Source organism: Aethina tumida, chromosome 2 (assembly GCF_024364675.1).
Source record: "Aethina tumida isolate Nest 87 chromosome 2, icAetTumi1.1, whole genome shotgun sequence".
NCBI classification, from domain to species: Eukaryota; Metazoa; Arthropoda; class Insecta; order Coleoptera; family Nitidulidae; genus Aethina; species Aethina tumida.
The window spans coordinates 4,653,931-4,681,469 of NC_065436.1; the positions used below are offsets into that span (position 1 = coordinate 4,653,931).

Genomic DNA, 27,539 nt, shown 5'->3' on the forward strand with positions numbered 1-27,539 from the left:
AATTAGATCATCAATACATCATGTTGGACACATGAGATAAAATTAACATGACTGCTTAATATGTCAAGTGTCTTCTTAAAGACAGGTCTTGTCGTGGGAATGTTTAGATATACAAATTTATTCACATACTATTCGAGTGATTGATTTTGAATGGTGGATTAAAATCTATTAAATTTGAATTTGATTACAACACAATACCAGCAACACGTCAGCCTGTATAATTCAAAGGGGGACTGACATACGTATATGGTCATTTATTTATTTATAAATATGCTAATTGAATTAAATTTTTGAGAGATGGTAGGTGTTAAAATATAAAAAAATAATTAAAAATAGTAAGTAATAAAAAACCTTGAAATACAAAGATACGTTAAACAATCAATATTCAAAGAGATAATAGATAAATAGATGTGAAATTAATAAGTAATTATTGGCTGTAATATTTTAAAAAGTAACGGTCGTGTTAATATTTATAATAGTTTTAACATTTGAGAAGGAACAACCTTCAATGAGTTATTGTTTCTGGTGGCGCAAGATATTTATAAAAATAGTTTACACTTAAATTATTACTAATATCACATTTCTGAATAACCTTTAGCATTGTCATAATGTTTAGAGTTCACGTATTAGCCTGGGGAGGAAATCACGTGAAAAAAATCAAGTGTCAGCACCAAGACGTACTAGTCAATAGGTGAAGGATTCAACGTCCTTTTGAACGAAAGAAATTGCGTTAATTTTGTAATAAATGTGTGTCGATTGCTATAGTACATTCAACCAACTTTTTGAATTTTTAAAGTGACTAAATTGTTAATGTTTTTAGAGATTTCGTACCCTTGACCTATCTGCACAAAACATTTGTATCCCCTCACCAGACCGCACACATTTAAATATTCATATATGGTTTGAAACAATTTTCATAGATTTCCTCTTTTTTATATTGAAAGGTCAGTAGTAATGTAAATAACCACAGCTCTTCAATAATTCAGCGAAATGATGGTTATACATACTACGAAATTCATTAATTTTTTAATTCATTCAGCTTGAAATCGATTTTGAGCATAATAGACGTTGGAGTCATAATTGTTTAGAATTTCTTACTCCCTATGGAGTAATTTGTCAGTATTTTAATCATTAAATGTGGTGCATTTAAAAATAATTAAACGTAACTTACCACTACATGAAGTCAAGTCCATTAATCCATCATTCAGACAAGCCACATTTCCGTCCAAGGTTCTGGATGTATTTGCACAGTAACAATTATTTGATGTATTTTTCAGGTTCCAAAAGGTGCTGTTTAAAGTGACAAATCTGTATCCATTCAAACCTTTTACTGTTTCGTCACGTTTATATTTCATTGTGACAGTCCTAAAATTATTAAAAATTATTAAAAATTATTAAAAATTATTAAAAATTATTAAAAATTATTAAAAATTATTAAAAATTATTAAAAATTATTAAAAATTATTAAAAATTATTAAAAATTATTAAAAATTATTAAAAATTATTAAAAATTATTAAAAATTATTAAAAATTATTAAAAATTATTAAAAATTATTAAAAATTATTAAAAATTATTAACAATTATTAAAATTTTTTAAAAATTATTAAAAATTATTAAAAATTATTAAAAATTATTAAAAATCATTAAAGATTATTAAAAATTATTAAAAATTATTAAAAATTATTAAAAATTATTAAAAATTATTAAAAATTATTAAAAATTATTAAAAATTATTAAAAATTATTAAAAATTATTAAAAATTATTAAAAATTATTAAAAATTATTAAAAATTATTAAAAACTATTAAAAATTATTAAAAATTATTAAAAATTATTTAAATTGTAAATTTTTATATTAATCTTTATTAATTTTTTTATTAATGAATATAAAACTTTCTATTTATCAAATTAATATCAAATTATTTAAAAATTTAATCAATAATTTATTACATAATCCATCTAAGATTTATTTCAAGTTGATTTTTATTTTAAATAATCATAATTTGAATATATTTTTAAAATATAATGATAATTAATAAAGTTAATAAGAAGTTAAACCAAAATTAATAATTTTAACTTTTTTAATTTTTTTTAATTATAATATTTGCACAGACTCTAATTTAATTTAGTTTTAATACTAATTATAATTAATGAAAATTAATCTATTATTTTTATATATTTTTTTCGTAATTATGATATTCATAATTTGAATTAATTTACTTTTAATAATAAAAATTTAAGTTAATATTAATGTTATTCAGTTTTTATTATTATATAATTTTTTTAATCTAATAATTTTATAATAAGAATTCCAAAATAATTATTTATTTCACTAAAAATTAATAAAAATTATTATTATTATTATTTATTAATTTTATTTTTATTAATTATTTGTGCATTTTTATATACAATGTATTATAAACATTATATGTAATTAATTTTATTAATTATTTGTGTATTTTTTATTATTACTCAATTTTTATTTAAAAAAATAATAATTTGAATAAATTTATGAAATTTAATTTTAATTAATAAAACTAATAAGTTAAACCAACATTTATATGTAAATTTCAATTTGTTATTAATTTGTGAACATTTTTTAATTATTATATGTTGTTTTTTTGTAATTATAATAGTCATAATTTGAATCAATTTAATATTAATAATAAGAATTCCAAAAAATAAATAATAAAAATTTAAACTAATATTGATGTTATTTAGTTTTTATTATTATATAATTTTTTTAGTCTAATTTAATATTAATAATAAGAATAAACATTATTATTATTTATTAATAATTAAAATTAATTTTATTAATTATTTGCGCATTTTTATACACAATGTATTATAAATATCATATATAATTAATTTTATTAATTATTTGTGTATTTTTTGAATAAATTTATGAAATTTAATGATAATTAATAAAATTAATAAGTTAAAGCAATATTTATATTTAAATTTCAATTTGTTTTTAATTTGTGAACATTTTATAATTATTCTTTGTTGTTTTTATTTTGTAATTATAATAGCCATAATTTGAATTAATTTAATTAATAAGAATTCTAAAATAATTATTTATTTCACTTAATAAAAATTATTACTTATTAACGATAAAAATACTATTAATTATTTATGTAATTTTTATACATATAAAATTTTATTAATGAAAAAAATGTATGTTACTTATTTATTTTTATTTTAAATTTAATTTAGATTAATCTAAATTATATTTTATTCCATTTTAATACTATGAATATGTTTATAATTATGATAATTGATTAAGCTAATAAGAAGTTAAACGAAAATTTAAAAAAAATTTGGTAAATATTTTTTTTTTATAATTATAATATCTATACATACCTTAAATTAATTTAGTTTTAACATTAATTATAATTAATGAAAATTAAACTAATATTATTTTTATATTTTTAATCTATATTTAATAGTTTTTATTCCAATTTAATATATAATATAATGTAATTCAAAAACAATTTTTATTTCATTCATTTATTTATAAATTAATTTTTTGAATTTAGTAAAGGTGAATCAACACATTTTTTTTATTAAAAGCTTTATAGTTTTTTTATATTTTTTAGAAGTGGTATAAAATTATATTTATTAATTTTCGTATTTTTGTTAAAAAAATACACATGTTAAAATTTTTTGTTAAAATATTATTAATTTAAACAAATTACAACAAAAAAATGAAGTTATAATGTCATAATTAATCAGTGACAACTATTAAGTTGAATATTTATGTGTTAACGCTAATTTAACTATATATTTTAATAGTTTCTTAGACCCATTAAACAGATAATAAAGTTTAACCTCAGTTTTTATTATATGTATTACAAATATATTCTTAATGTGGGAACCATTTTTGACATTTCCCCTGAATGTTATTAAGTCAACTTTAACGAGTAAACATCATTTTCTTAAATGATACCCATTAATCTATTAACCAAATTCAGTAAATATCGCACATAATTGTGGTTTAATTTTAAACCAGTGACATTAATAAAAATAAATTCACGTTAATTTATTAATATTTATGAAATTTTATTATAAAAACAAACCGGTGGGTATTTTTTTGGATCATTATTGTCTTTGTCAAGCATCACAGTAATTTATTATTGTGTATTAGTATTATATGTGTTTTGCCTATGGTAACTTTATTAAATTTGCATAAGTCCGCTTATAAATTATTAATAATTAATTTTTGTCAATAAATGTCTTAAAATAAGTATGTTGTCAATGTTAAGCACATATGTACATACCTACAAACGTCAGGACTGAATGTGTCGAAAGATAAACTGGTTTTTATGTTGTTGGGGAAAATATTTGTTTTTCCATGTACCAAGTTACAAACAGACTTAGGTACTTTCCAGACGTCCATGTACTTTTTGTTGTTGAACATAATCAGCTCGCCAGCATCTTCTTTGGCATCCACCCCTGATTTGATCGTCATTAACCCCCGAGAGGTGGTATTTTTCTAAAAACAAACAGTTAAAGCCATAAACAAATTTGTTTAAATTGATACACACGTGTCGCAGATTGGCGAAGGACACGGAGTCCTCCAAGACCCTCATCGCCTCAGCAGTCTCCGCCTTGCTGACCATCTGCGAGCAGATCATCTTGACGGCGAAGCCGCCCTTCTTTCCGCCACCCTCGCACATTTTTATGCCCTCGAACAGGTAGTCTTTGACCTTAACTTTAATGAAGATTCCGCTGTGCTCGCCGAAAACTCCGGGTATTGCTGAGTCGACGGTGGCCAGAGAGTCCGGGGACATGTCCTCGACGGTCATTAAAAATGTCTGGAACAAAACATAATTAATATCTTGGATACTCGTTGATACCTACGTCGATCCAGTGGCCACATTTCAGTGATTGTGTTTGACATTCTTTGATAACCTCAGAGTAAGAGGTGAGACATTAAGTTAAATTTGAAGTCCACAATCCAAAGATGTCATTCTTTACATCTCTTTAATCTTTGATGACCATGTTGAAATATGAGAGGAAGTCTAAACTGAGGACAATAAGAAAGAAGTCCAAAAGTCTATTTGACGTTCTTTGATAACCTCGAAGATCTTACTCATCCCTCAGAGTAAGAGGTGAGGCGTTATCCTGTTGGAAAATCAAGACTATCATGGATGGTTACACAAATTAGGACTCATCACTGAAGACGACTTTATTCGAGTTAACAATCCAAAGGTGTCATTATTTACACCTCTTTAATCTTTGATGACCATGTAGAAATATGAGAGAAAGCCTAAACTGAGGACAATAAGAAAGAAGTCCAAAAGTCTATTTGATGATCTTTGATAACCTCGAAGATGTTACTCAGTCCTCAGAGTAAGAGGTGAGGCGTTATCCTGTTGAAAAATCAAGACTATCATGGATGGTCAAACATATTAGGACTCATCACTGAAGACGACTTTATTTGAGTCAACATTCCAAAGGTGTCATTTTTTACTCATCTTTAATCTTTGATGACCATGTTGAAATATGAGAGAAAGTCTAAACTGAGGACAATAAGAAAGAAGTCGAAAAGTCTATTTGACGTTCTTTGATAACCTCGAAGATGTTACTCAGTCCTCAGAGTAAGAGGTGAGGCGTTATCCTGTTGGAAAATCAAAACTGTCATGGATGGTCAAACAAATTAGGACTCATCGCTGAAGACGACTTTATTCGAGTTAACAATCCAAAGATGACATTCTTTACACCTCTTTAATCTTTGATAACCATGTTGAAATATGAGAGGAAGCCTAAACAGGACAATAAGAAAGAAGTCCAAAAGTCTATTTGACGTTCTTTGATAACCTCAAAGATCTTACTCATCCCTCAGAGTAAGAGGTGAGGAATTATCCTGTTGGAAAATCAAGACTATCATGGATGGTCAAACAAATTAGGACTCATCACTGAAGACGACTTTATTTGAGTCAACATTCCAAAGGTGTCATTTTTTACTCATCTTTAATCTTTGATGACCATGTTGAAATATGAGAGAAAGTCTAAACTGAGGACAATAAGAAAGAAGTCCAAAAGTCTATTTGATGTTCTTTGATAACTTCGAAGATCTTACTCAGTCCTCAGAGTAAGAGGTGAGGCGTTATCCTGTTGGAAAATCAAAACTGTCATGGATGCTCAAACAAATTAGGACTCATCACTGAAGACGACTTTATTCGAGCCCACAATCCAAAGATGTCATTCTTTACTCCTCTTTAAACTTTGATGTTGAAATATGAGAGGAAGCTTAAACTGAGGACAATAAGAAAGAAATTCAAAACTCTCATAGTAAGAAGTAATCCTTCTGTAAAATGTTTTAATAGTTCTTCCAGACAGTTTTGTTAAAATTGGACCACCGGATCTGAGTGATCCATTTTTTAATTTACATTTAATGGCGTGTTAATAATGGTGACCAACTCTTCATCTGATCTAGGAGCAGATGCTTCTTTATCAAATATGTACGTCTCGTACGGTTTGTACGATATGTCCTTCGTCGTTGAGTTCCAACTAATGTCTTCATTCCGTCGATACAACCTGAAGTTAAATATTCCTCTTGTTAAAACAATTAAAAATATAAGAAAATAACTTACTTGTAAACGTAAGGTCCAACTTCTTTTACAAGTGGTTTTTCACCTTTTAATATTTGTTCTGGATTCTCAATGTTAAACATGTAAACTTTAAAAGTGAATGGAAATGGAGTCTTTTCAAACACTTTCATTTGAGGGGTGTCATTCTGTAACACCTTAGTCTATAAATAAATTGATTGATTAAATTATTGGAACGTTTCATCATACATAAAAATATTAGTGTATTAAAAGTTTTTTTAACTAAATAAAAAAGTTCAAGTATCAATAAATGACTTTTATTATTTAAGTGATAAAAATGAATAATTTAGGGGAAATAATTATTAGTTGTGGAAGTTTTAAATTGACTTTTAATGTTATTATAAAGTATCATAAAATTTTTATTGATTTACTTATAAATAAGTAAATTTGTGTCCTTTTTCTTTATTTTTGAACATTAATTATTACGTAATAGTACAATTCAATTGTTATTTTAATTAACTTTTGTAATAATTTTTAACAAATGTTTCTTAAATCCAACAAAACTAATTTTAGATTGTTGGGCAAAATATGTTATAATGTTAATAATAACAATCTATAAAGTGTTTCTAAGATATCTGATCAAAATTTGAGACCAATAATGAAGAAAATCTAAATAATCCTCATATTTCCATAACCTTTGGTCCAATTGTGTTTAAATTTGGTACATATTATCCTAAAATATGTATCTACAATTCAATCTAATAATTTTTTTTTGACAATGACACAATGGCGTAGATTCTTGGGGGTGCTTCTCATTTTCCAGCCCATTTTCCTCGTCACTGAATATTTTTTAAAACTATTAAGCTTTTCATATTCTTTGCATAATTCAGAAGAAAAAAGGTACTCTTGATTAATTTTGATTTTCACAGCCGTTTTTAAAATATTTCAGTTTTAATGTTTGAAGAAAATTAAAGTGAACATTAAATCTGGAATATCTCAAAAACGGCTGTGGCAATCAAAATTAATCAAGAGTACTTTTTTCTTCTGGATTATACAAAGAATATAAAAACCTTAATAGTTTTAAAAAATATTCAGTGGCGTAGAAAATATGGCGAGAATAAGAGGAGAACCCCCACTGTAACAATTTGGAAAAATTTTATTACATTGAATTGTAGACATGAATTTTAGCATAATACACACCAAATTTAAGCACAATTGGACCAAAGGTTATAGAAATATGAGGAAAAAACTAAAAACTAGTCACATTGAAATAGGTATCACTTCAAAGTGTGTCTGTATCTTTTTATTAATAAATGTATATCCCAATGAAATTTTGATCATTTATAGCTAATAATTTATTTTAAAAAATTCCAATCAAAATTCTAAAATTATAAAGGTTCACAAAAATATATTTGTCAAAGTTTCTATGAATTCAATTAACATCTTATTAATAAGAATTTTTTAATATTATAATTGTAAAAATGTATAATGAAGTAGAAGGGAAATTATGTATAAAATATCAAAGTATATAGTTTTTTGTGAATATTTTTAATTAAAATTTCAATTATATGTGTAAAATTGGGAAATATGTAATATTATTTAGAACTTTATTTAAAAATAAGTAAAATATGTAAAATAGTTATTTTATTAATTAATTATAAAACTGGAAATTATCTGTATGGATTGTTTAATAATGGTGGACAATAACAAGCTAATTACTAAACTCACCTCCCACAATTTGTTGTCAACCATGTCCGGTATGAATTTATAACAAATTAAAGTGCCGATAATTAGAAAAGCAACCCCAAACAATCCGCAGGCCACAAGCACCTTATGGCTGAGCAGGTGCCTCATTTTGGGGATGTTCCGACGAAACGGTTCTTGATCAAGTGCGTCAAAACAATTGACCGGATATAATTGTAATGAGGGTCCATTATTATTGTCATATTTGATGCATGAATGTAATAAAAAAAACAAATTATGTTGACACAGAGTTTTCTATATGGGTATTAATGTTTATTCCCATTTCTGTATATTAAACCGATTAAATCAGTAAAATATATACATTAACCTTCAATGTTTAATATTGTGGTCAGTACAAATTGTATTATATATTAGTGTTAATATTTGATGTCGTTTGTTCCTTTTATATTGTGATTAAAGCAATGCTGATCATTAAATTAAGTGTTTTAGGTGGAGTGTTGGAGCATTAACTTTGATGAACATTCAATAATCGGAATGAGGAGATTTTATCTAATATTTCTATTATTCCATTTACATGAATTGAATTAGATATACATAATTATAAATTTAAGAAGAATTCAAAATAGCATAAAATTAAAATTGTTTAAAATTTTTATTATATTATTTAATGATATAAGAAAAACAATTGATTACCATAAAAAAAGAACAAATTATAATCTGAAACCACAATGAGATCAATATCTTTAGTACTACATAAATAATTACCTAATTTTTTATTTATACAACTATACTTAAAATATAATTATAACTAACAGATAATTATTATTACTTATTATATTATTTTGGTAAATCACAATACTTAAATATACAAAAATATATATAATAATCTTGTTTATTTTTTTATTTTATCTATTTGTTGTTATTTAATATTTTCAATAAATATTCACTAATTTATTTACAGTATTAATTTTAACTAACTTTATTACCAAAATTTGAAATAATATTAATTAAATAATTTGTTAATTATGTAATTATTACAAGTGGATAATTATTACAACAAAATAGAATAAAGTAAAGTAATAATTATAAAAAGAATTTATTAACAATTTTTATTTTTTATTTAATACACTGTCAAAATAAATAAAAAGTAAATTATAATTTAAAACATCTTAATCACTTAAGATGAAATAAAAATACTTAATATTCAAACTTATTTTAAATTTAAACAAGAAATAATTAATAAAATATAACATTTTATTCATTATTTATTTTTTCAATTTTTATGATTAAACTAAAACAAATAAAAAATAGTAAATATTTTTAAATATTTATATATTTATAGTTAAATTTGATTATAAAGTCATTTATTCAAAATTAAAATTAAAAAATAATTAATTTAATTAAATTAAAAGAATTAATTTATTTTCTCAATTTTTATGATTAAACTAAAACAAATAAAAAATATTAAATATTTTTAAATATTTATATATTTATATTCAAATTTAAATATATAGTCATTTATTTAAAATTAAAATTAAAAAATAATTAAAAATATTCATTAAAATTTAAAAATATAATGTATTTAATTTAAAATTAAACAAAATAATACAATATTTAATTTGAAATAAAACATATTAAAATTAAAAGTATTATAAAATATTGAATTTAAATATAATAATAATAATATTAATAATAAAATATTTAATTTGAATTAAAAAAATATTAATTAATTTAAATTTAAAAGATATAAAATATCCAATTTAAAATTAATCAAAATATTTCAATATTTAATTTAAAATAAGAAAATTATTGAATAATATTAAATTAAACAAAAAGATAATTAAAATAAACTAAAATAAAACATTTAATTTAAAATTTTAAATATATATACAAAATATTTAATATGAATTAAAAGTATGGTATAATATTTCAATTAAGTAAAAATTAAAATATGTGTTTAATTTAAAATTAAGAAAATGATAAAATATTTAATTTAAAATCAAAAATATTGAATTTTAATTAAAAATAATACAACATTTAATTCTAAACTAAAGCAATAATAAAATATATAACCTAAATTAAAAAAATAATATATTTAATTTAAAATTTAAAAAAAATAATAAAACATCCAATTTAAAATAAAATAGTAATAAAATATTTAATTTAAAATAAAAAAATTGAATTTAAATTTTAATTATTTAATTTTAAATTAAAAAATAATAAAATAATCAATTTAAAATTAAAAATATTTAATTCAAATTAAAAAAATAACATATTTAATTTAAAATTAAAAAAATAATAAAATATCTAATTTAACATAAAAGGTAATTAAAAGATATTTAATTTAATATAAAAATAATTATAAAATATTGAACTTAAATTAAAAAAATGATAATAAAATATTTAATTTTAATTTATAAAAAAGTATACAAAATATTTCATTCTAAACTAAAACAATAACAAAATATTTAATTTAAATTAATAAAATATAATTTATAATTTAAAAAATAATAAAATATACAATATAAAATTAAAAAAATAATAATAAAATTTTTAATTTAGAATTAAAATATTGTAAAGTATTAAATTTAAATTAAAAACGAAAAATATTTCATTTAAAATTAAAAATATTGTAAAATATTAAATTTAAATTAAAAACAAGTAAAATCTTTAATTTTAATTTATAAAAAAGTATACATAATATTTCATTCTATACTAAAACAATAATAAAATATTTTATCTAAATTAATAAAATATAATTTAAAATTTAAAAAATAATATAATAAACAATTTAGAATTAAAATATAATAAAATACTAAATTTAAATAAAAAACAAGTAAATATATTTAATTTAATTGTTAAAAAATAATAACAAAAGAAAGAAAACAATAAAATATTTCATTTAAATTTAAAAACTAAATAAAATATTTTATGTAAATTAAAATAAAATTAAAATATTTCATATAAAATAAAAATATATATGTAAAATACTTAATTTAAATAAAAAAATAAATTATTTCATTTAAAATTTAAAAAAAAAACTAGAATATTGTTTAAAAATTAAAAAGATAATAAAATACTTAAAAAAACTATCTATTTAATTTTAATTAAGTATTAATAAAAACTAAAAAATACTTTCAAAATATAAAACTATACTATAAGGTATTTAATAAAACTAAATAATAAAAAATATTAAAAAATAAATATTATTAAATATTATTTTTTTAAGAATCATTTAAAAATGTTTTAAATGTTTCATTTAATAGTTCATAAAAATTATAATTCAGTTTACATATATTTGAAGAGATAGATGTTATCATTGTTATTAAAAAGATTAAATTTAATTATAATCAAAGTGTCGTTACCGTTATCAGGTACATCTAAAGTTTCTTATTTTTTACTCATATGAAGTTATTTTTAAGTTGACACTTAGTTGAGTGAGTAAAGGTAAATAAGTTAGTGAAAAGAAAAAAATTAAATATTGTTAAAATGTCCACATATTTTAAATTTTTATTTGTATTGGAACATAAATACAAAGCTGAACATAGTGACAAATTTGACACTAACATTTTGTAGAAATTAAAAACATGGTGATTCACAAATCTTTATTACATAGGTATACTACACGTGAGCAATAATTTTCGTTTACCAATACTTCTCCAAAGTCTCCACGAGATCTTTTGGATCTGTGTTAGGGGAGAACCTCTCCACCGGTTGTCCATTCTTGTCGACGATAAACTTGGTGAAGTTCCATTTAATGAAGTCGCCAAGCACCCCACCTTGTTTGTACTTCAAATATTTATACAACGGATGAGTGTCCGAACCGTTGACGTTGATCTTCTCGAAAACATCAAACTTCACTTTGTACCCTTGGATGAAGGTGCAAATCTCCTCGCTGGTGCCGGGCTCCTGGCCGGCGAACTGGTTACAAGGGAATGCCAAAATCCTCAGCCCCTTGCTCTCCGAATATTGGTCGTACAGCTCCACCAACTCCGTATAATTGTTCTTGGTGAATCCACACTCGGATGCCACGTTGACGATGATGCATACGTGATCCCTGTATTTCTCCAAAGACACTTCTTTGCCCTTGATGTCCTTGGCGGTGAACTCGTAAATCGATTTTGCATCCTTGTAATTTTCAGGGTTCGACATTTCTATGACTGTCCAATGGAGCTAGAAAGTGGCAACTAAACTGTATTCATTATACAGCAGATAGCATTGAGCTACGCAAGTCATGAAAATACCTATAAATCAATGTAACTTTTGCAATTGTTTGATCTTGATTTGTGTTTTTGTTCGTTACAAAGAAATGTGACAACGAATGTCATCAATTTTAATTTATAAATGTACGGGGTGTGTTTGTACTATTTTAATTTCATTTGGGGGATTGATGTCATTAATTTAAAACATCAATATATAAATAGCCAAATACTGTGATTATTTAACAGTTTTATAATATTTATGACAATTTAATAATAGTAATTTAATAATAATAATTTACAAAACTTCTCCTTGGTAAAAATCGTTTTTTCTGGAATAATATGCCAGAGGTTAGTGATAATTTAATAATTTATTTACTCTCCTATAACAAAGAACAACTTTTTATAAAAAGTATGTGTGATATAAAGTGTTCCAGAATATGTGAAAACTTAGTTTAGAAAAGATCAAAATAATTTTGAGGTGCTTCTATAAAATGTTTTCTAAAAAGCTTCCTCAAAACACTTGATTTAACTCACTTTTTCTGAAATAATGTGTGGGAGGTTAATGATAATTTAATAAAAAAATATAAGGTTTTATTTTGTTTCGTATAACAAGAAACTACTTTTTTATAAAAAGTATGTGTGATATAGTGTGTTCCAGAATATGTGAGTAACGTCCAGAATTGGTTTAGAAAACATTAAAATAATTTTGAGGTGCTTCTATAAAATGTTTTCCAAAAAGCTCCCCCAAAACACTTAATTTAAATCACTTTTTGTGAAATAATGTGTGAGAGGTTAATGATAATTTAATAATAAAATATAAGGTTATATTTTCTTTCCTATAACAAGAAACTACTTTTTATAAAAAGTATCTGTGATATAGTGTGTTCCAGAATATGTGAGCAACGTCCAGAATTGATTTAGAAAGGATCAAAATAGTTTTGAGGTGCTTTTATAAAATGTTCTCCAAAAAGCTCCCCCTAAAACACTTAATATAAATCAGTTTTTCTGAAATAATGTGTGGGAGGTTAATGATAATTTAATAATAAAATATAAGGTTTTATTTTGTTTCCTATAACAAGAAACTACTTTTTATAAAAAGTATATGTGATATAGTGTGTTCCAGAATATGTGAGCAACGTCCAGAATTTTTCTAGAAAAGATCAAAATAATTTTGAGCCGCTTCTATAAAATGTTCTCCAAAAAGCTTCCCCAAAACACTTGATATAAATCACTTTTTTTGAAATAGAGTGTGGGAGGTTAATGATAATTTAATAATAAAATATAAGGTTTTATTTTGTTTCCTATAACAAGACTATACTTTTTATAAAAAGTCTGTGTGATATAGTGTGTTCCAGAATATGTGAGCAATGTCCAGAATTGATCTAGAAAAGATCAAAATAATTTTGAGGTGCTTCTATAAAATGTTCTCCAAAAAGCTCCCCCAAAACACTTAATATAAATCACTTTTTCTGAAATTAAGTGTGGGATGTTAATGATAATTTAATAATAAAATATAAGGTTTTATTTTGTTTCCTCTAACAAGAAACTACTTTTTTTTAAAAAGTATGTGTGATGTAGTGTGTTCCAGAATATGTGAGCAACGTCCAGAATTGGTTTAGAAATGATCAAAATAATTTTGAGGTGCTTCTATAAAATGTTCTCCAAAAAGCTACCCCAAAACACTTGACATAAATCACTTTTTCTGAAATAAAGTGTGGGAGGTTAATGATAGTTTAATAATAAAATATAAGGATATATTTTCTTTCCTATAACAAAAGACTACTTTTTATAAAATGTATGTGTGATATAGTGTGTTCCAGAATAAATGAGCAACGTCCAGAATTGGTCTAGAAAAGATCAAAATAATTTTGAGGTGCTTCTATAAAATGTTCTCCAAAAAGCTCCCCCAAAACACTTGATATAAATCACTTTTTCTGAAATAATGTGTGGTGGTTAATGATAGTTTAATAATAAAATATAAGGTTGTATTTTCTTTCCTATAACAAGAAACTACTTTTTTTAAAAAGTATCTGTGATATAGTGTGTTCCAGAATATGTGAGCAACGTCCAGAATTGGTTTAGAAAAGATCAAAATTGTTTTGAGGGGCTTCTATAAAATGTTTTTTAAAGAAGTTTCCCCTAAAACACTTAATGTAAATCATTTTTTTCTAGAATTTGAGAATACTTTGTTTTAACACAACTTATTTAGATAATTATGATTGAAAATGATTATTATGCTAAAGCTAATTAACTAAAATATGTGTAAAGGGTCCTAATTGATACCCATAAAAAAACATATTATTTTAAGTACTTTACGTGTTATTAGAGAAAAATCGACTTTTAACATTAATATTTGGGGCTCTTTTTACGATTTCAATACATTCTATTTAAATGTGAATGGTTGCCCAACTATTCTGGGACACCCTCTACATTAATCTATATTATAACTTTAAACTTATACAGTGAGGTCATAAGAATCAATAATCCCAAATAAAAACATGTTGTAAAATGTTAAGCTTATTACATTTTGCCATAAAGTTTAGTTATGTCAAATTATCCAGTTTCATTTGTACACCAACATTCAATTTTTTTAATAGAAGTTGTAATCTTTTATTTCTCATTTGAAAGGTATTTTTATTATCTGTTTAATGATACATTATTGGCTAAAATTGGGTAAGTAGTTACAGAGAATTCATTTAACGTAATAGATAAGCTGCCCAATAAAACTATTCTGGGTTTGTTATATATCAATATTTACACAAGAGTAGACAGTTTTGGCGTCTCCTTTACTTCTGAATTGTTGGTCCTCAGAGAGGGACAACTTTTTGTAACTTCAATATATACATTTAATAGAAATTTATATCCCAGATATGTATTTAGATGGAAAATATGACAACTTTCTGACAAAGCCATTTTTGCTTCTTACCTCTTCAATGTTTAATATTGAATTTAGAAATAAACAAAAGGCTATATCGGATAGTAATAGTAGTAAATCCTGAGTATATTTCCATAGGACCTTATCATAAACAATTTGGCAAATCATAAATAAGAAAATCTTTAATATTTGTACTTTGGTCATACGTGACAACAATGCCACGAGATTAACTGTGACTCATTGGCGTTCCGCGTCGTACAAAGGTTATTTCTGTCTATTCCCCCAATAATTTGCACCATGACTGTTGTATTTTAAACACAATATATAAATTAACCCAGTTTATCGGTTTCCCATTCAACAGTTAAAGAGTGTGGAGGTTTATCATGTCGGCCACAGAAGCAAAATCAATATACGAGTTCAGTGCGAAGGACTTACAGGGCGAGGAGGTTTCGTTGGAGAAATACAAGGGGCACGTTTGCATCATAGTGAATGTGGCTTCGCAGTGTGGTTATACCAAGAACAATTACGCCGAACTGATTGATCTGTATAACGAGTATTCTGAGACCAAGGGGTTGAGGATATTGGCGTTCCCCTGCAACCAGTTCGCCAACGAAGAACCGGGCGACAGCAACGCAATTTGCCAGTTTGTGAGGAGCAAGAACGTACCTTTCGATGTTTTCGAAAAGGTGAACGTCAACGGTGGTGATGCCCATCCGTTGTGGGACTATTTGAAAAGTAAACAAGGAGGAATACTGGGGAATTTTATAAAATGGAATTTTACCAAATTTATTATTGATAAGGATGGCCAACCTGTGGAAAGGCACGGACCTAACACCAATCCGAAAGATTTAGTAAAGAATCTCGAAAAATATTGGTGATAGATTCATTATAATATTTTTAATTTTGTTGTTTCATATTTCCTACTGTTGTATTATAATTATAAGTATTTAGTTGTTTACTTAAACTATAAAATCGCATAATTTAAATGTTAACATTAAAAATTATATGATTAAAAATTACTTGATGCTTTTTATGAGATGTGAAACGTATATTTTCACACATTTCACATACTTATACGTAAAAAAATATAAAATTTCACTTGACAAAAAGTACTAGCATCTTATCAAATTTATGTCCAAAAAATAAACGAGACTTGTAAAAGCTTCTATGTTCCACATAACTGTGCTAATGTGTCTTTCCAATTTATATTAATATATTTTTGGTAGATTTAATCTATTTAAACTTTAAAGTAACAGGTAAGATACTGAAATAAAAAGTAGTAACTATTGTGGTTTTTGTCTGATTTCATTCAAAGTATCAAAAAATAGTACCACTACAATATATTATACTTTATACCTTATACTTTCCTAATTTTAAAATGTAATAAGCTGCGCTGTAATCTTGGTTGCATAGCATGAATTCTAGTTATTGCGTTTATTACAGGCATTTACTTATTATATTAGTTATCTTTGTAAGAGTACATATTTCTTTACGTGGGCATTACCAAGTTTCTCCTATAAAAACCTTAAATTAGCTAAGAAATTAGCGACTCAGCTTATGCATCACCAATGGAGGGTGCAAACCTTTACACTACTCCTCAATTTATGCATATGACAGATGAAAATATGAAAGGAAAAGATATAAAAAAGTATATAAAATATAAAGTGAGTGTGTACATAATTCTTGGACTCATTTTTGTCTTTCCCAGTCCCATGACAGGTTCCTAAGCCTATTCATATTCCTCATTGTCAGTTAAACAGTTTTAAAGATACTTTAATAAGAACAAACTTATCCCCTTTGTTTCTTGACACTTCACTGTTCTTCAATTCAATTTTTTACTTTCTGATGAGGAGTGTATAGAGTGTAAAGTGAGTGTGTACATAATTCCTGGAATCCTTTTTGTCCTTCCCAGTCCCATAACAGGTTCCTAAGCCTATTCATATTCCTCATTCTCAGTTAAACACTTTTAAAGATATTTTAATAAGAACAAACTTGTCTCCTTTGTTTCTTGACACTTCACTGTTCTTCAATTTAATTTTTTACTTTCTGATGAGGAGTGTATAGAGTGTAAAGTGAGTGTGCACATAATTCCTGGAATACTTTTTGTTCTTTCCAGTCCCATGACATGTTCCTAAGCCTATTCATATTCCTCATTGTCAGTTATAAAGTTTTAAATATATTTTAATAGAAAACGAAGTTGTTTTATTTGCTTCTTGACACTTCTCTGTTCTTGAATTAATTTTTATTGGCTGGTGATTACAATGAAACAAGTTCTTAATAGTGAAGACCCGATAAGGAAATTGATGTTTAACTGGTAATTGATTTTTCAAGAGTGTGTATTCATCAGTAATTAGTCTCTCAACAGTGCATGATATTGATATAAGAGTCCAGATATTTACTAATTCGATTACATATTAAACATATTTATATTAATTGTAATTTAAAACTGAATAATACAATTTTTATCATTTCAAATGATCAGAATAATATTTAATTTTATACGAGTATATACAATTTTGTACAACTTAATATTGTTATTTGACCTAAATTTTTCCTTATGGTATTTATAAATAAATATCAAGATATTCTAATGTAAGTGTAATTTAAGTTAAATAACTCATTCACCATTTACCCTTCAACTAGATGACGTCTGGAAATATCTGGGACTACTTGAAATTCCTAGCTTCATTTTTAAAATTGGTAAACAAAAATTACCTTACTCCAATTATTTTTCTAATAATTTCTATCTACTGTGAGATAACAGATATGATTTTAGATAAATACAACATTAATTTTATTTTTTTAATTCTTTTTTTTTAATTATCAGTGGTTAAATGATTTATTTGTACACACTTATCTTTCTTATAAAATTTAGTTTCAGAAATAGTACCAACCACTGCAAATCTAAAGCTGGATTCACATAAAAAACACAAAAATTTTCAAAAATTATAAAAATTAAACTTATATGAATTAAAATGCACGAGGAAAATATGAAGGAACTATGTGCATTTAATTTAAAATTTATTACAAAAATCTATGAACAAATTTCATTAATTTATGTTAAATTTATTAAGTTCTGTATATTTTTACTAAATAAATTTATTGTTTTTATTTTATTACGATAACTTGTTTTTGATTAAAAAATTCTAAAAGATGGAGTAACAAAAAGTTATTGATAGTGAGATTTTTACATAATTTTTTCAACATCCTTTTGTGAACAAGTTTATTTACTCTATAATTTATCTTCATAAATCTGTTTCAATCTAACGATATATCAAATAAAAATAAAACCAGTAAATTAAGTTAGCATAATACTTATTCAAAATTAAAATTAATCATGTATCAAATCAGTTATTTTTTAATTGCTATAAATTAATAATAATTTGTTATTATTTTATTTGTTAATATCTATAAGTAGGTATTAATTTACTATTTAAAAAATGGTTTATATAAAACTTTTTATCTATTATCTATCTATCTTTAAAAAAGACAATTTGAATGCATTGTAAATCACAGTTTATTTTTTTTTACTATAAACTATAATTAACAAATAATTGGTTGATTTGAATTCAATAAATACGTTTAAAAAAATAAAAAATGGATAAAGGTTAATATATAATATTTGTTGAATAAAATAATAATAATATTAATAATATTTTTATATTGGTCAATTAATTGTTCAATTTTGACATCTTTAATTTAGAAATTGGCCAATTTATTAAATAAACTAATAAGTTTCTAAAAGATAGAACAAGATAGAACAACTTATAAACAAAATTTGTAAGAATTACAAAAAAATTATCCAATTGAACTCATTTATTATTAAGATAATCTCAGAATTAAATAAATAATTTTTATATAATAATAAATAGTTTTAGTTAAATAGTTAAATATGTACTAACTGGTTAATTGGGGATCCAATTTTTGTTACTATTTTATCTGAGTATAACCTTTCACCTTGTTAAACAAATATGATAGATAAGCATATAATAAAAATTGTTCGATATTTAAAGGTGAATTTGATTAGATATAAATAACAAAATACTAACTAAATAATAAAAAACAACGAAATCATATAAAACAGTATATTAATAATATATTTTTGTTATCACTGGATTACTACCAGCTCGTGCCATAAATTTTATTATAAAGATAATCAATAAAATTAAATAGAACAGTTAAAAGTAAAGTAGTAAAATATAATTAGCATTATTTATTTGAATTAATTGTAATATAATTGAAGTCAGATATAGACTCAACAAAACACTGATGAACAATTGATTAAATTGAGAAATGATAATTTCTAATAATTGAAGTAACTAAAATAATACCAGAATTGACAATTTTTATGTTTTGGGTGTGTTGTGGATAATTAAAATATTATTCACACGGTATATTCCACATAAACACCTGCCTTGATAACAATCAGATTTTAATAACAACTGCATCTCTAGATTGCACAAAAACTCTTATTATTAATGAATAATAATAATATAAGATAAGATAGTTAAAGAATTCTAGAGACAATATGCATGAATTAATTATTTTTTACTAATAGAATTATGCAATTAACCCAAATTGATGTAAGTAAATATTAAATATATTTTCAGAGACCAAAATCAATCAGTTTGTTTTTGTTATTTCAATAATTGGTTAAAAACAATGATAAGCCATTCAAGTTTATTTAATCTTGACAACAAAATAATTATGATAAAAATAGATTACATTATAATGATTGATACTCTACAAAGCGTGCCTATAAAAAATCTCAAGTACCTGTGGATATAATTAAGCTTACAGGGTGACACAGCTACATTTGATATTATTAATTAGATAACTAAGGGTTCTCCATAAAAAACATGGGTTTATAATTTATATTATAATATTTAGATTAAAAATATCAATAATAATATATGAACTGTTCCAAGAAATTAACGGAATTTTATAAATAAATTTTTCAATTTAAGTAAACAGTACATTGTTTGTACTTTATATCACCCTCGACTTTTAAAAAATGTTCTAAATTTCTTTGAAGAGTCTAATTTGGGGGTTATGGGGTGGCCAGCGAATATTCCCGATATGAATCCGATAGAACATCTTTGAAACATCCTAGGGCAACGAATAAGAAATCTGAAACCAGTAAATAACTTTATATATATTTATTAAATAAAAAGTTACAAACACTTTTTGAAGTGATACCTATTTCATTGTGACTAGTTTATTTGTCTTTCAAATGTGCCATACAGTATAGCATCACAAAGAGCTGAACTTGTTACTGTTAACTGCCCATTGAATTTGTTTATCAATTTAAACTATTATAAGATCAAAAGTGTATGTATAACTCATATCTTTTGCTGATATTATAGAAATACTTTGATCAATTGTGTTACAGGAGAGAAATTTGAAATTTATTGTTTGAATGATATTGATGAAACAATATAAATAATACATAAATAAGGAAAGTTTTAAGAAACAGAACAAATAATTTACTTATAAACATCTCAAGCTCTGTTTAAAAATTGTCAGAAAATAGAAGAAATTTTTTATTGTTGAAAACTTCCCTTTGGTTATTTGGTCTCAGAAAATTTAAGTGATAAACAAGATGATTGTTATAAATTATGTTGTAAAGTATGACTGTAAAAAATTTAGCAAATTGGCTGATTTATGATGACAAGCTATAATTGGAATAAAATCACATGATCATGACAATTAATCAATAATAATCAATAATTATTGCCATATTTACATATTATGGTGGCTGCATCCTGAAGCAAACTTTAGGGAGTATAAATTCTTCCTTGGATCAGTTATCAAATATTAAACCTTATTCCTATAATCATCCACATTCTAATCAGATCTAATCAAATAATTTTCGACAATGGTGTTTTCTTTATTTATTTATTTATTAATATTTAGTCTTCAATTTTATTTGACTTCATAATGGCACATCAAACCATACTCCAACTTACATTAAACAAGAAATATGTATGAAAATCAGATCACAATCTATCAAATCTATCATCTAGATTTAAAATCTTTCTCATATTATATATGATATAATAATATAAAAACAATTAAAATCCACCAAAGATTATGTCTCTAAGTATTTAGAATTTTTTCATTACATAATCCTAAAATAAGTAATAATATTCTACTATGGAAGGTTAATTACATACAATGAAGTATATGACTGAAAAAATTTTGAGATCATCAGGGTGTGGTAGATAAGAGTTTTATCTACTAAAAGGTTAGGGCAAAACTTTTTGGTTGAGGAAAGAGCAGTCTTTCCAATTATTATTACATTAGAATCAGTGTTAATTAATTAACTTGTCTACTAATTAATTAAAGGAAACACTATATATAAATATATTGTTTCCTATATAATTTGTTCCAAAATTTTAGAATTTGAAAAGGACAATAATGATAGTTAGTTCATCATTGTATAAAATTAAAATTATATGTTTTTTCAACTTTTGGCTCTTTAATAATGATTAATGTTTTGAGACTTAATTAATATAAATCCATTTTATTTAACAATAATCTTAATAATTCGTGCCAATTTGCAGAGTTGAGATGACAAAACAATAACTTAAATAGAGGCACCTGGTAATTAATCGATTAATTAAATTTAAACAAATTGTTCAAATTATTACCATAATTTAAACATGATGGCATAATAATGATGGTACCTTCAACAATTCCAGAAAAATGTTTATAGAATCTTCAAATTCTTTAGTGATAATTTCCTTAATAAGCTTAACAAATTAAATTGCTCATTTAAGTTGTTCATACAACATAACAAAGTAACAGGGTATACTTAATACATTTGAAAATATACTCTGTATCAGATTGAGACACCCATATGTTCTTATCAAACCATACTCTAACTTATATATATGAAATGTAAGAAATATGTATCAAACTCATATCAGTACATTTTTTAGAAAAAATGAGAAATAATTCAAATATAAAATAACAGAAAAACAATTAATATCCTCAATTAAGGCTTAGTAACAACCAACTATAGAAAGTTAATACATTGAAGTATATGAAAGTCTAAAAAGATTTTGACATAATTAGGCAGTAATAGAGAAGGACAAGACTATTTCTTACACTGCAGTGTTACTTAACATATTACATATTATTTACTCCAGGGACACGCCCAATTCAAAGTACATTAATTCATTACAACAAACATAATTCACACGTACATTTTATTTTTAGAAGTTCGACTTCAGTAGCCTGACAAGCCTTGCACAAAGGTCATACTTGGAGTCAGTGTAAATAAATTAGACCATTGGAGTAGTTACCCCCACAAAGTATGTCTACTAGTTAAAGGAAATACTATATTTATACAGTTTTTTCAACTTTTGTGGTGGATATTTTTGATATTGTAATTAATATAAATAAATTTTATCTGTCAATAATCATAATAATTATTAATTTATGAACGAGATTTAAGGTAATTCGTGCCAATGGACAGAGTTGGGATAACAAACAATAACTTAAATAGAGGAACTTGGCAATCAATTGATGAAAGTCAATAACAGAAACAATTAAATTTAAACATGTACATCAAATTATTACCATAATTTACACATAATGATGGTACCTTTAAGAACTCCAGAAGAATGTCCATAGAAATTTCAAATTCTTTAGCAATGATTTCCTTAATAACTATTTAATCCAAAATATACTCTGTATGTGGGGCCCATATGTCCATATCAAACCATATTCCAACTTATATGAAATAAGTAATGTGTTAAAATCACATCAATACATCTTTTAGCAAAAATGACAAAAATTCAAATATAAAATAACACAGAAACAACTGAAATACTCAATTAAGATTCTGTCGTTAAGCATTTAGAACTTTTTCACTACACAATTCCGAAGTATTAATAATATTATTCTACTATAAAAGATGAGGACAAGACTTTTCTCCAATTATCTGTTCATGAAAGATCTTACTAACACTTAAAGGCAAATGAGAATTAGCCAGTACTATAGTACCTCTATCACTTGACTTTGCATGTGATATCAACAGTTTATGCAGTTCTAATTGGGAAATTATCAGATTATTTTTACATGGGTATCGCTGCGATTAGAACAAAAATGTGAAAAAAACAATATTACTGACCATTCTACGTCACAATCCCAACAAAAAAACTCAATGCAATTGGATGGAGCATTTACCACTTCAAATAATGATTACAAGATAACATCAGGACCTGTTTATAATAAAATCATCACTTTATTATGGCAATTTTAGTGTACATCTGTAGGTCGAACTGAAAATATTAAATTATTAAATATGTTTAATAAATTGTTGACATATTTTTCCACCAAGGCTTTGTGTGTTATTTTCGTAATATTTTTGGTGTTGTTTACTGGAGGGTTAGTTTTTGGATTCTATGGCCTACAGAAAATTGTTGAGATGCAAGTCCGAACGGTAAGTAACAATTAAATTGATATTTCAGATTATTATTAGAGACATTTGTATAAAACTGCCATTCCAGTCAATTTCATTTGTTCTTTAAAAGTAAAGAAAACTCATAAGAAATTTTGACGTTGGACATTAATATTAGAATGTCACTCAAATTACATATACAGGGTGTCCAGAAGTGATGATAAAAAAATATTTTTGCAATAATTCAAGGAGTTACTTTTGAATCAACTTTTTGCTGGTGAACCAATAGAATTTAATTAAATTAAAAAATGGCAGTTTAGAAACATATTTTTTGTATGGCGATAACGATGACCATTGTACCTTAAGCCTTTTACAAAAACAATCCCAATCAATATCTATCACTTGAGATAAATATAGTTATAAACCTATCAGATGTGTTTATAATAAATTGATACTACTATAATCTTTTGATGTTAGTACAAAATTGTAGCTCGTGCTAAATATTTACAAATATGTCTTTGTTAAAATGGTTTTCGATCAGATCACTTAGCATTATTTTCGGAATTTTTTTGGTGCTACTTACGGGTGGCCTAGTATTTGGATTTTATGGGCTGCCCAAAATTATAGAAATGCAAGTGCGGACGGTATGTTTTAATATTGATTTATATTGATTTATAATTAAGTTTCCGAAATTATGATGGCCATAAATTATTTTCATGGAACAAAAACAACACTTGTAGGATTAATGATACTTTATTAGATAAATCATAGTGTTGTAAACATATTTTTAATTAGTCCTCCAACTAATAACTAACATTATATAATAATAATTTTTTGTTACAATTTATATATAGAGTGTCAGACTTGAAGAGGGGACTGAACAATGGGATAGATTTGTCGAAACACCATTTCCAATTGATTTTAGAGTATACATTTTCCAAATTCTTAACAAGGATGATGTATTAAACAATGGAGCAAAGCCTGAACTAAAGGAAACTGGACCTTTCGTTTACAAGTGAGTTTTATTAAATTAACTAATAATAAAACAAATTTTAATTAAAACTCAATGTCTTAGGGAATATCGGAAAAAGACGATCCTCGAAACAGATTCAGAAACTGACACGGTTTCGTACACGCAAAATTTAACATTTGAATTCTTTGAAGATGAATCTGTTGCCAGTGACAACACGGAAGTAACAGTACTGAATCCCGTGCTGCTGGTCAGTTTTCAACTTACAACTAACTTATTTCAATTATTGAACTTACGTATTTATATTATTTTTAGGCAACCATTCAACAGGCAGAATCACTTCAAAAAGGCTTTCTTAATAAGTATATATACAAGGTTTTCCAAGATATTAACGGTCTTTTTATTACGGTGAAAGTAAAGGATTTGTTATTTAATGGTATTCCATTCGCAAAGAAAAATTCTTGCAACGATTTACCTACTCTTGAGATTATTGTGTGTAATCTTGTTCTTGATACAGTTACACAGCAAGCTAGTGTCCTTAAAACTGTTCGAGAAGAAAATGATATATTATATTTTTCATTTTTTGAATATGTAAGTATCACCATATTAGATATCGATGTATTTTACCTCATTTATTTTTTAAAGAAAGCAGCTAGAAACGATGGTGTATACACAGTAAACAGAGGAATCTCAGATTCTTCACTCTTGGGAACAATTCAAGAATGGAACAATAGTACAGATACGGATTTCTGGGGATCAGCGTCTTCGACAAACAATGAAACTTGCTCTAAAGTACGAGGCACTGATTCGACAATATATCCTCCTAAAGTTGGAGACTTGGATGGGGTGGACATATTTAATACAGACATCTGCAGGTAGTAACAATCTTCAAGTAATAAAAGGTTTATATTTTACATATTAATATTTTAGGGTGGTGTACCTTGAACGCAGTGGACAACAAACTTATAGTGATATAGAAGGATACAGATTTCAATCCAACAAAAATACCTACAGATACTCAACTTCGACTGCAGAGGAGGACTGCTTTTGCATACAGAAAACGTCCGACATCAATAACGAAGACAATTGTTACTTAGATGGAGTAATAGATATGCAATCATGTGTAGGTCAGTAATCTACTCAAAACGTCTACGTGCCTATTTTTTAATTTTAAACATTTTCTTCTTGTTGGGTTTAGGTTCACCCCTTTTGTTTTCACTACCTCACTTTCTCTGGGCTGACGACAAATATCTCGACGGAGTTAAGGGACTTAGTCCTGATCCAGACAAACATATGTTGTTCCTTAACGTAGAACCGGTAAGCAATTACTATTTCTAAATTTAATTATGGAGTATACTAAGATGCACCATTTCAGAATACTGGCACACCACTTCAAGGAGCCAAACGACTCCAATTGAACATGGTGCTTAAGCCCGATGAAAAGATTGACATGGCCAAAAATCTTCCGAAAGTAGTTTATCCAATGCTGTGGGTTGAAGAGGTAACATTTCTAGTGATTTATGTAAATTTTTATTAACATTTATTTTTTACAGTCTATGAAATTACCTCCAAAATACGTGGATAAACTTAATGACGACTACTTCAGCAAAGTTAACTTGGGTAACATCGCCAAAATCTCCATCATTGTTGTGACATCTATATTGATGGTATTTTTCGGAGTTCTTTTGGGCGTGAAAGTTGTAAAAGGTCGAAATTTTCAAGTTTAGGTAATTTATTGCATCAATAAATACTGATGAAGTCATGTACATATAGATAAAATTTCTTGCAGAGCAAGACACTCAAATAATCTCATTTTGTATTGGTAAAAAATAAATTAAGTAATACTAAAATATACTAGTTTTAATTATATGTATTATCTCGAAATGAAAAGAAACAAATTGTATTGAAAACAACCTTTATTATGGTCATATATGTATTTGAAATAATTACATAATATCATAACAAAATTTTGGGGAATTATTGACTCAAATTTATTAACTATTCTAAATTCTTGTATGGAGTATTAGGTTTTTTTGAAAGATGTAATTGATGTAGCCATAATTTCTTAAAATACTAAGTACAGGAATTTAGAAGTGAAATTAAATGTTAATTATATAAAGACAATTAAAATTATATTTATATAACATAAACATATTTAGTTAGTCTTTATATAAAAAAAAAATAGTTCAATAGTTTCTTCCCACAGACAACTTTTTTCCTGATTTTTTAAATATAAGAAATACTGATAATAAATTATATAATAAACAATTATAAAAATACATTAACAACATTAAAAAAACAGTCATAAATAAAAATAAAAAGTGTTTAGTACACCTGAGCTGTCTGTGTCAATAAGGAACATTTGAAAATTTTTTTAAACCAACCATGTTTTTCATAAATAACATTAAAATCTTCTGGCATGGACAAAAAATCCAGATTTTGGTTTGAATAAGGCACCGAAAAACAGTTCTTTTGGAACCAAATACTGTTACTTATTCTGTTAGATTACAAGTATTCAATACTGCAGTGGATGTACTATCTGTAATTTTAAACATAATTAAAGATCCAAAAATAATTTTGGCAGTAGAATCATCAGCACTATAAATGTTTGAATGAAATTTAAATAATATTAACCAATCCTATTGAAATCAATAAATAAAATATGAATAATTACCACTGACATTTTATCTATCAATAATCTTAATAATTGCTAATTTAAGAACAAGATTTAGGCTAATTCATGCCTATTGGAAGAGTTGGGATGACAAACAATAACTTAAATAGAGGCACCTGATAATTAATTGATAAAAATCAATAACAGAAA

General features: G+C 24.9%; 4 protein-coding genes across 4 annotated transcripts; 2 read left to right on the forward strand and 2 right to left on the reverse strand.

The window, feature by feature from the left end:
• Positions 1-1,084: 1,084 nt before the first annotated feature.
• On the reverse strand, positions 1,085-8,408 carry LOC109596233 (sensory neuron membrane protein 2-like). The gene is made up of 7 exons (XM_020011728.1): positions 8,283-8,408; positions 6,600-6,757; positions 6,396-6,543; positions 4,548-4,817; positions 4,281-4,495; positions 1,172-1,365; positions 1,085-1,101 (listed from the first exon to the last, which is right to left on the reverse strand). The coding sequence occupies exons 1-7, from the start codon at positions 8,406-8,408 to the stop codon at positions 1,085-1,087; spliced, it is 1,128 nt and encodes a 375-aa protein (XP_019867287.1).
• Positions 8,409-11,849: 3,441 nt separating this feature from the next.
• On the reverse strand, positions 11,850-12,561 carry LOC109596247 (phospholipid hydroperoxide glutathione peroxidase). Its single transcript, XM_020011744.2, has 2 exons — positions 12,503-12,561; positions 11,850-12,431 (listed from the first exon to the last, which is right to left on the reverse strand). The coding sequence occupies exon 2, from the start codon at positions 12,408-12,410 to the stop codon at positions 11,904-11,906; it is 507 nt and encodes a 168-aa protein (XP_019867303.1). The 5' UTR covers positions 12,411-12,431; positions 12,503-12,561; the 3' UTR covers positions 11,850-11,903.
• A 3,021-nt stretch (positions 12,562-15,582) lies between these two features.
• LOC109596245 (phospholipid hydroperoxide glutathione peroxidase) lies at positions 15,583-16,563 on the forward strand. The gene has a single exon (XM_020011740.2). The coding sequence runs from the start codon at positions 15,719-15,721 to the stop codon at positions 16,211-16,213; it is 495 nt and encodes a 164-aa protein (XP_019867299.1). The 5' UTR covers positions 15,583-15,718; the 3' UTR covers positions 16,214-16,563.
• Positions 16,564-24,241: 7,678 nt separating this feature from the next.
• Positions 24,242-26,536, forward strand: LOC109596232 (sensory neuron membrane protein 2). The gene is made up of 9 exons (XM_049963954.1): positions 24,242-24,389; positions 24,600-24,760; positions 24,821-24,965; positions 25,031-25,306; positions 25,361-25,590; positions 25,646-25,842; positions 25,914-26,032; positions 26,091-26,216; positions 26,269-26,536. The coding sequence occupies exons 1-9, from the start codon at positions 24,258-24,260 to the stop codon at positions 26,440-26,442; spliced, it is 1,560 nt and encodes a 519-aa protein (XP_049819911.1). The 5' UTR covers positions 24,242-24,257; the 3' UTR covers positions 26,443-26,536.
• The last annotated feature ends 1,003 nt before the right edge of the window (positions 26,537-27,539 follow it).